General features: G+C 39.4%; 1 protein-coding gene across 2 annotated transcripts in view; it reads left to right on the forward strand.

The window, feature by feature from the left end:
• The first annotated feature begins 615 nt into the window (after positions 1-615).
• gusb (glucuronidase, beta) overlaps positions 616-10,937 on the forward strand; it is a 17,457-nt gene continuing 7,135 nt past the window's right edge. Inside the window, exons 1-9 of one of the 2 annotated variants that reach the window (XM_020600614.1) lie at positions 616-885; positions 3,364-3,565; positions 3,730-3,911; positions 4,791-4,933; positions 5,096-5,283; positions 7,191-7,343; positions 7,478-7,656; positions 9,297-9,443; positions 10,273-10,357. In XM_020600614.1, coding sequence (XP_020456270.1) covers positions 3,398-3,565; positions 3,730-3,911; positions 4,791-4,933; positions 5,096-5,283; positions 7,191-7,343; positions 7,478-7,656; positions 9,297-9,443; positions 10,273-10,357 — 1,245 coding nt within the window. In that variant the 5' untranslated portion in view covers positions 616-885; positions 3,364-3,397. The remainder of the gene's footprint in view (positions 886-3,363; positions 3,566-3,729; positions 3,912-4,790; positions 4,934-5,095; positions 5,284-7,190; positions 7,344-7,477; positions 7,657-9,296; positions 9,444-10,272; positions 10,358-10,937) is intronic. The other variant, XM_020600613.1, reaches the window with a different exon arrangement.

Raw genomic sequence — 10,937 nt, forward strand, 5'->3', positions numbered from 1 at the left:
GGTGATAATTAATATAATGAAAGAGCAAATATTTGCCCTGGGCCATGCAGCACGTTTAATAATCTATGTTTGTAAGAAAAGAAAATTGGGAATGTGGAGCTCCATTATGTGGAGACGTTACTGGACACCAAAATATTGGTGAATTGATGCTTGTTTGCTTTGCTATTGACATTAATTTATGGGTTTCGGACGCCATCTATTGTCATTTAATTGGCAATGCAGTACTGAGTGATGATTTTAACATAATTAACGAGAACATAATAAATTTTAGAATTAGGTCCCTGATATTATGAATTAATTAGTTTGTCTTTTCTTTGCCAGGCTAGGGCTTTTAATTTGGTGTGAAAGTAACACATGATGATTTAGGTGCATCCTGTAAAGCAAAACTTTCAAAAACGTTAACAATATTAAATAATGAGATGCATAATTTATCTTATATCAGATTCACCATGGAATATTGAAAATAATAGGTTTTTAAAAGACTTATTTTATATGTTAGAAGGACCATATATAGATGAGAGGGCTCTAAATGATGTTCAGTTCTTCGGCAAATTTCCAACTATAATTGAAGGCCTCTCAGAAGTCACGTGACCACAGGCTGACTCACGTGAATGAACCAGGAACAAAGTCCTGCAGAGTTGTTTTCCAAGAGCCACTAGAAGATAGGTCAGGATGTTTTTGATATTGTTTGGGTTGTTCCGTGTTTTGTGCCTGTTTGCTGTGTTTCATGTGGCTTGTCTGCTGGACACCGGTATGCTCTTCCCTCGGGAGTCCTCCTCCAGAGAGGTGAAAGAGCTGAACGGGCTGTGGGTCTTCAGGGCAGATAAGTCCCCAAACAGGAACGAGGGCTTCGAGAGGGCATGGTACAAAAGTCGACTGGCACAGGTGAGCGGGACACTAGCAGCACCTCTGACAAAATAAAGCAGCTTGACGGTAAAAAAAAAACATTTTTAATCAGTGACGGTAATCTACATTTTGGTGCATTTTAAACTAACGACCTAAAAGCAAAGTGTAGTCATTACCTTAAATGGAAAACACATGTCGTTATTAATAAATCTACATCTCCATTTGAGATGCATAAGACAGTAAGTCTGCGGAAAAAAATATAGATAGATGCGAGTTATTACTATCAGTCTCTTAGTGGGTAGTACTGCAAGACCACTGCTTAATGGGACCATAACTTGATATCTTATGTCTAAATTAATATCGGTTTAACACACACCTGTTGAAACATCATTATAATACCACACTAAGGTGTTCCCAACCAATTTGATTTTTGGTTTTGACCACTTAAAATGAAGCAAATTGGTTTTGTCCTTTTGTGTGGACATTTGTTGTGAGCATTAGGGTGGTTTTTCTCTTCTTCTCAGATTGTTTGACGTTTTAGAGGCCTGAAGATATACTCGGGATCAAGTCATCAAAATACAGTCAGGTACATAAGTATTTGGACAAGGACACAGCTTTTGTAATTGGAATTGGGATTCACCTATAGTCTCCCATTTTCAGAGGCTCAAAAGACAGACATGCAGTTTTGTGGCCAGGGGTGGCTTGTTTCCTCATTATTTCATGACAGATTTAGCAGATAAAAGGTTTCGAAATGATTTCAAGTGTTGAATTTGCATTTAGCAGTTGTCCATTGGAATTTTCAATATGTGGTCCAAAGGTGCAAGCGAAGGAGGCTATCTAAGGCCTAGAAAAACAAAACAAAACAAATTTATCTGAGACAGCAGAAACTTCAGGAGTGGCTGAGTGAACAACTTGGTACATTCTCAAAAAGAAGGAATGCACTGGTGAGCTCGGCAACCCCAAAAGGCCTGGAAGACCACGGAGGACAGCCAAAGTTGGTGTCCTACAATCAAGAGGTACCTTCGTGAATATAAATACAGAGGATTTACCTCAAGTGGTAAAGAGTGCAAACCACTGGTAGCATTCAAGAACAGAAAGTCCAGATTAGACTTTCACAGAAAACACTTAAAATAAACCTGTCCAGACCTGGAAGCAGATTTCCTCAACAGATGAAACCAAGATTAACTTGTACCAGAATGATGGGAAGAGGAAAGTATGGAGAACAAAATGAAGGGCTCATGATCCAAGGCACGCACCATCATCTGTTACACATGGTGGAGGTAGTGTTGGACTTGACCAGTCCTGCGTGTTCTTTTATGAAGAATGATCAAAGTCAAATCTGTCTTTAAGATATTTATTACAATATTCAAGAAAAGCAATACAGAGCTCTGGGTTCCGTCTCTATCTGAGGCCCTGATCCTAAACCGTTCAACTTGCCTTCAGGACAAGAGGAAGCCTATTCTCCTGGACCCAGCGAGTTTATACAATCATAAATATGCAAATGTAGGTAGATCTGGCGTCATCCGTGTTGTCCTTCATCCTCGTTCCTTGGTCGGTTTGTTGACCTCGTTCTGACCCCTTATTGGTGGTCTTGTTGTCAGGCAGATTGGATTCTGTGAAATTCTGAGAACATCCTGACCTTCTGAACCAGACATTGCACACCTACATACGTCTTACAAACGGTTAGTTATTGTCTGCAGTTTTAGGGACAGCATCTCTGGCTCATGACTCATATCTCATCTACCCTTGTGACTGGCAGCGTTGCTATGCAACCTGGCCTTGTTCCTGTTTATGTTTCCTGTCTGATTCTTACAGCCTACACTTGTTCTGTTATTATCAGCCATAAGCCTCCTGCACTCTTAAAGACAAATTAAATGGTTAACTGAAAGGCAATTAGACACATACTCACACACGGCATTTCAAGTGCACAGCCCAAGCAATTACAAAGGTCAAGCTGATTAAACAATCTTTTAAGCAGTTTTGCAAATACATAACATAGCACTATATTATTTTGTCAAGAATTTCTTTCTACAGTAGTGTGTGGCTTCCGGTGTAAATGGATGACTGGTGTTTATTGATAATGTGACTGCTGATAGAAGTAGGATTCGGTCATGTTCATGGGTTTCAGACTTAGTTTGTACATTTAGTTTTGAGCTTCTAAAACTTCTTCTTTCTTTGAGCTTCTAACAGATCATAAAAATGGGTGTAATTCCTAAAGGATTAATGTGATATTATTGTGAAACCCCTTAAAGTTGAAAGTCTACACTTCTAAAACCTATTGATTGCTTTATTTCAAATCTATTAGAGTGGTGTACAGAGGCAAAATGGCAAAAATTGTGCCCATGTCCAAATATTTCTGCACCTGACTGCATGAGCAAAATGAAGATCAAGTAAAATACAGTACACTTATCATGGTGTTATTGTTTGTGTTGATTATTCTCCTTCCAATAACTGCAAACTCACCACTGAGTACAGCAGTTGACACAGTTGAAATAAAACGCTGTCTTTTCATTGAAGTTTTACTTTCCCTAAGACCGGCCCCGTGATTGACATGCCAGTCCCTGCCAGCTACAATGACATCACACAGGATGCCACTCTGAGAGATTTCGTTGGCTGGGTGTGGTATGAGAGAGAGGTGGTGGTGCCTGCCCGCTGGGTCACAGATGAAGGAGTAAGAGTGGTTCTCAGAGTGGGAAGTGCTCACTATTTTTCAGTGGTGGTGAGTAACACCAAAGTCGTCTACATCAGTTGTTTGAGATATTACACAGAATGGTGTAAATACTTCCATGAGTCTTTCCTGAGTTATTCTGCCAGTCCCATTATATCCACATACTGGGTTAATGGCATGAGCCTTCTTCATAATCACTGTCTTTACCTTTGCAGTGGGTGAATGGGTTGAAAGTAGCAGAACATGAAGGTGGCCATCTTCCTTTTGAGGCTGAGATAGGCACTTTAATTCGCAAGGACCCAACTACGCCATGCAGGATCACCATAGCTGTCAACAACACTCTGACTCTGAACACTCTTCCGCCGGGAACCATCCAGCACATGGATGACCACACCAGGTAACTTCACCTAACTTTTTTAGTTTTAGTTTAAAAGAAAAAAACACCTACTTGTTTGCACTTTCTGTTACTTGTAAATACTGCTTATTTTTGTTATATTACACAGCCTTATGCTGGTTTACTGTTTGCACATTGAAAGCCGATGTACCAGACTCAAATTCCTCGTGTGTCCAACACACGTGGCTAATAAAGCAGATTCTGGTTCTGTTTCTGATTTTTGTCTTAATCCATTAGTGTGTTAGCTTAATTGATCTTAAGCAGGTTTAGCATTTAGATGGCACATGTTGTGATTCTTATGCTCAGTCTTTTACAGTATTGGCTACCACCTTTTTCAAGACCTGCAATTAAGACTTAAAACACCTTATTGGTTTTTTCATAGCTTACAAGTTTTGAGAAATGACATTTTAAGTGTTTTACATTTTTTACATTCACACTTTACACATCACAAGTGACTCTTCAACTTGCTTTCAACAGTTTATCAGTGACTTTGACTTTTGCTTTATAGTATTTAGAAATTGAAAAAATTCAGCTGCTCTCAGCATGTGCAACATATTTAAATGAGTGCACAGCTCCAGTCATGCTTAAATTTATTTTTAGTGCTTGAAATACAAATGATATATGAACCTTGAACCTGCCTTTCAGCAGTTACACTTCAAATGACATTTCAGCTGCTTTTAGCTCTTAAACCTTACCTTAAGTGACATTACAGTACATCTCATTTGGTGACATGGTCTCTATTCACTTCTTGCATTTACTGTAACTCCTTTCTTTGCTTACATGTCAGCTGGCACTTCAACTCGTTTTGGCTCAATTTCTCATTTTAAAGTATTTAATGTGCTCAGCGAGTATTCAGATGATAAAAAATGTAAAACTCAACAGGTATCCTGATGGTTTTTTTGTGCAAAACATCTACTTTGATTTCTTCAACTATGCTGGAATACATCGTCCTGTCCTGCTGTATACAACCCCAAAGGCTTATGTGGATGACATCACAGTGGTGACTGACTTCTTGGATAACATAGGTAAATGAGTGCATGTAAATACAATGAAACAACTAATATTTCTTTTCAAACCCTCAGTAGCACCACAGCATTTGTAAGAGATGAAACTAATGCTTTGCAGAAATGTGTGTAAATCATGATTATGCCTGTGTTTTCAGCATTGCTGTTTCCCCTGTCTTTTAGGTCTAGTCAGTTACAAAGTGTCAGTCCAAGGTGCTGCCACAGCCACTGTGAAGGTCACTTTGATGGACAAAGAAGGACACTGTGTGGCCTCCTCCAGTGAGCCATCTGGAGTGCTCAAAGTAGTGGATGTCAAGCTGTGGTGGCCGTACTTGATGCATGAGAATCCAGGTTATCTTTACTCTATGGAGGTAATACAGCATGTTCACATACATGTCAAAGTGACCTTTGCCACAGGATTTGTGAGAGTAGTTACGGAAGCAGATTATGAAAAGAATCACCTTTTATTAATTATAGTTGATTAGTGTGGGTAAACGGCATTTCATGCACTCAACTGCACATTTACCACCGGGAAGAAGACAACTTCCATTTTACACTGATCAGGCATAACATTATGACCACCTATCTAATATTGTTTACATAGGAGTCAATGTGACAGTTGTTTGGCACTCGTGTCACTCTGCAGCTCACTGTGCATCTTCTGTGAATCCATTTGCTTCCACAGTTCTACTGTGAGGAAGAGCACAGATGTGTCTACAATTCAGTGAAAAACTTATGTAAAAGGAGTGAAAACTGTGGTTGTGAGGACGAGTTGGAGAGAATTCTTTAGACAAATCCAACAGCCCCACCACTCTAGGTGTGATATCACCACTACAGCCCCTGACTCTTTCTCTTCATAGAGACCAATGTAAAGTATATCTCATTTTCAACCATTTTAACAAAGATTCAAATAAGTTTTAATCTTTAGAAAAGTACAAATGGAAGTTAAAAGTTTAATCTACAGTAGATCAACCTCATCATCAGTGAGCCGTGGGCGTCCATGACCCTGTCTCCAGTTCACCGTTTGTCCTTCCTTAGACACTGTTGGTAGGTACTAACCACTACAGACCAACAACACCCACAGAGACCTGCAGTGTGGGAGATGATCTGACCCAGTCATCTCAAAGTCACTCAGATCCTTACACTTGCCCATTTTTCCTGCTTCCAACACATCAACTTTGAGGACTCAATGTTCATGTAGGAGTCAATGTGGCACCCCACACACTGACAGGTGCCACTGTAACAGATAGTCAATGTTATTCACTTCACCTGCCACTGGTCATAATGTTATGGCTGATCAGTGTATTATGAAGCTAAGGTCAGGAGACTCGGTGGCGGTTCTACATTCAATTACATTGAAAAAAAAACACTAAGTCTTGCACAGTGACGTTTTACTGTAACAATATAAGTGTAAGACAAACGTCTGTCTCAATTGCACAAATCCTTCAACAGGACATTTGAAAACCACAATTCTGGTTGCATACCTTTTATCCTTTGCTCGTTTCTCCTCTTCTTCTTTTCTGTTTTTCCTAATTTGGGCACCTGACAGCTTTGACCAGTGGACCGTAAACTTCTGAATAATATGTGCAACTGTAGTCAGAGGAACATCAGGCTGATTGGAGATGGTCTTATAGCCTTTACCTTTTAACATGTTTGTCTATAATTTTCTTTCTAATCTCCTGAGACAACTCTCTCCTTAGCTTTCTGTGGTCCATGTTCAGTGTGGTACACACCATGATACCAAACAGCACAGTGACTACTTTACACCCTCTAAATAGACAAACTGACTGATTACAAGTTTGAAAACACCTGTGATGTTAATTACAGGACACACTTTAGTTTAAACATGTCTCTATGGTCAAATTATTTTCAATCCTTTCTAGGGGTACCATCATTTTTGTCCACGCCAGTTTCATTACTTTGTTTTTTAAAATGGTTATGTTGAACCAGAATTCAAAAGCAATGACTGATTTTCATTAGTTAATTTTCAGTACATTTTTATTTATTATTATTTTGTCAGTTTCATGTCATTTCAGTGACCATTGTGAGTTTCTTTAACAGAAGGGTACCAACAATTTTGTCCATGTGTGCAAGTCTTGATCCTAAATATTGCACAGTCAGATAACAGGAACAGATATTGTAACCTACAGTACCAAAGGTTTTGAACATAGACTAGAAACAGCATTCTGTTTACAACTTTACCTTGTACACGTTCATGTTCATGCAAAGTTATCGGGGGGCCTGTTTCTGACCTTGGTACATTCATTTCAACATCCAGGTTCGCTTAATGGCTGCTGATGAGAGATCAACGTATGAAGATGTGTATACGCTAACAGTTGGCATCCGCACTGTTAGTGTTACCAGCACCCAGTTCCTCATCAACAAGAAGCCCTTCTATTTCCATGGAGTCAATAAACATGAGGACTCAGATGTGAGTACCACTAGGGGGAAGCAAAACCTTGACCAAACAACTCCCTCACCCTTAGCCTTGCAGCTGTTCTAATATTTATTACAGAGCTACCTTCGCTAAACAATTTCTGATTAGACATAAAATGTGTGTGGTAGATTCGAGGTAAGGGTTTGGACTGGCCTCTGATTGTCAAAGACTTTAACCTGTTGAAGTGGTTGGGGGCCAACTCGTTCCGCACCAGCCACTACCCTTATGCTGAGGAGATCTTGCAGATGTGTGATCGCCATGGCATCGTGGTGATAGATGAGTGCCCAGGGGTGGGCATCAAAGACATGTAAGTGTCACTGCTCACATCTCTGTCACCCTCATGTGCTTTTGAGGGTTCAGGGTGGTCAACATGTTAGTCACTGAATAGTTACAATATCTGGGCACTTTAAGCCAAATTTCATTCGGTTTTTGTTAAAGTTGCAAGTGATCCAGTTCTTTATTTTGTCATTTCCTGTTTTGCCAGTTATAATATCTGTTCCTTTTTATCTGACTGTTCAATATTTAGGATCAAGACTTGTGTGTGTGTGACTGCTGTTAAATCAAAGCAACATAAAATGTATGCAAAAAAAATTCTAGTCTAACACTATTACAAGTCATGCCACTTAGAATAGTTAAATGGAAATTATAGTGAACAGGAAATGTTAAAATAAAGAACTGGATCACTTGCAACTTTAACAAAAACCTAATGAAATTTGGCTTAAAGTGCCCATGACATGCTCATTTTGCTGGTTTTCAGCCATTTAATGTTTAATTTTGGGTACCTCTAGATTAGCTTGGCACTCCTGATAATTCCAAATAGTCTGCAATTATATCAGAATGATAAAACCAGAGCCTCTTCCTAAAAATGAGGATAGTTTGTGAACGCGCACAACTCCTGCTGTCGGCATTGCCTCGAAAGCAGACAACATAACGAACTGTAATGGCATTAATTAATTTGAATTTCTCCTTCACAGATACTGTAGGTAGACAACGGTTTATGTACCAATGAAAAGAGAAGTGTAGCACTCTAAACAAAGCAGATAGAGAAACCCCATATTTTAACTGGCATAGTGCAGACATAGTAACTTCTCCAGCCTTACAACAATTCTCTCTAACGTTACAGAAACAAGGCATTAACAGACATGCAATGTGTTTTGTTTTGTTTATTTTTTACTTACCACTAAGTCCCACCAAGTAGTGGAAACATCACTCCCTTTCAAGTAGCTCCAAGGTCCATAAATGCAACCGGAGGTAGTGTAGCACAGACAATAACATCATGGGTCATTAATCTGCTCGTTAACAAGCAACACATCACATGCTGCAGACAAAACAAACAGGTACTGTGCTCTGGGGGAATCCAGCGTTGATGAGCTCATCATTCACTGCCCCAGGGGGCTTCACTGGCTGGGTAATAGACCTGGTCAGGTAAGACGGTGGGTCCCTGTACAGGAACATTCCTGGACATGCAATAACCTCATGCCCTGTATTCTTCTCCACATCCTCTGGTCACAGTGCAGGCAACGGGAGGGAAAACATATCCACCAAACCGGGCGCAGTTGAAAAACTCCACTCTTACAGTGGCACTGGTGGATATCAGGCAATGGATACGATTCCCTTTATGTTGTGCCATCATCCAGCCAAAATGATGAATTTGTCCTGTAATGTGGTTTATGCTCAAATACCTACAAAACTAAAGACTAAGAGGCCTAACTAAGATAGTGACCATAGTAAACATGCTAACATCAACATGTCTGCAGCGTCACTGTGAGGATGTTAGCATATGGACTTAGTCTTGGTATTTACATGTGCTAAGATAGAAGCTAACAGCTGTATGAGTCTTCGTTGGTTTTCCTACAGATGTTTGTCAGTGTCTATTTTGGCTTGTGGCCTGGTATGCGAATCTATCAACTCAGCCTGTGCTGTCTCTCCTGTGCCTTACTGAGCTAGTCGTAGTTTTGGAAACGCCTCCCTCACCCATCACTTGGTTGTCATGGATGAGCTTGTGCGCAGGGATAAGAACCATCCCTCTGTGGTCATGTGGTCCGTAGCCAATGAGCCTGCTGCAGAGATGTCCCCTGCTGAATTCTATTTCAAGTAAGTAATTTTTTTTTTTTTTGATGTGAAGCACTACACTGTATGGATCACCTCACAGAATTGTTCATACACAATATGAACAGTGCCAGTTGTGGATGATAAGCAGTCACTGTTTTTCTACCCCAAGTATGCCACTTGTGTGTGCCTTGAAATTCTAAAGGTTGAATTTTTTTTTTTCTTGCATTTTTTTCCAATTATACCTGGATTTGATGGTTAAAAGTATTCGTGGTGGAGAACTAGGCTATCAGTACGTGCCTGAAAGCCCCAGACTTATTTAAAATTTTTTAAAGCATTTGTAAATGGTCTGTATGGATGTCTGTAGAAGTACTGTTCTCGTCAGTCTCAGACTGTGCCTTTACTTTGATCTGTGGAATGCAGTGAGAGTAGTCATGAGGCTAGGGCTCAGTATCAGCCTGAGGCTTCAGAGAGAAAAACAGAGCAGACAAATATACAACCTATTCAGCTACTATATTTAGTAGGTAAAGCAGTATGCTGCATCAGTTTTGTATCATTGGCGTGCAGGCATTTTGGGCAAAGTTAAGATGTGGTTTTAGGGTTCAGGGTAGAATTAGGCATAGGTTAGGGTTCCTAAGGAGGAATGCATTATGTTAGTCATCACAAAGATAGCTGTACAAAGTGTATACATTAATTCTAGAGCACAGTTTCTTTAAATTAGATAATTAACAGAACAGTTTGAATCAAATGTTATCTATTTTTGACATTGAGGTTATTCATTATATCATTGTAATGTATTTGATTTGATTGGATGAACTGCACTTTTGCAGTGTAGTCACCTTTGTATGTGTTTGTTTATTTTTTTTTTAAACAGGACATTGATCGATCATACTAAAGCTCTGGACCCTACCAGGCCTGTCACTTATATCACGGACAGTAACTATGCCAGGGACAAAGGGGTGAGTTTTTACAGTATCAGCAGTATGCCAAAGTAAATTCCTGCACAGCACATTGATTATTGGTCAGATATCAAATGCAACATACTTTGAGTTGTTTTAATCCTGCTAGATTGACCCAAATTATAAATGAGTAGAAAAAACAAAACAAACATTTAAAGTCCTTCAAGCATTGGTTTAGAATCCTAAGGTTTTTCAGAAACGCTAAATATTAACGAATAAACAAGAACCAGAGTTTAACTTTAGAGAATACTTTGTTGATATTACTGTGATTTGATCAGATTTTACTGACTGTGATGGCATCTAAACAAACCACCCCACAGCTATAGCCATATCCTGATTCAGATGTTGCTAAATTGGTGCATGTGTGCAAGTGACATCACCTTTTTCCATGTAAGACAAATACAATAAACTGAAGTCTTGTGAATTAACCAAAACTTTTAACACTGGAAAAATAAAGAAAATGGTGCATTCACATAGGACCACATTGGTCATATTCTAAAAGTGATGCAGAAAATGTTTTCAGGGTCTCTAAAGACAACCACTGATGATACTATCAGACACATTATTCTTAAATGTTTTG

The sequence above is a fragment of the Monopterus albus genome, unplaced genomic scaffold, assembly GCF_001952655.1.
Source record: "Monopterus albus unplaced genomic scaffold, M_albus_1.0 scaffold47.1, whole genome shotgun sequence".
In the NCBI taxonomy this organism is placed as follows: domain Eukaryota; kingdom Metazoa; phylum Chordata; class Actinopteri; order Synbranchiformes; family Synbranchidae; genus Monopterus; species Monopterus albus.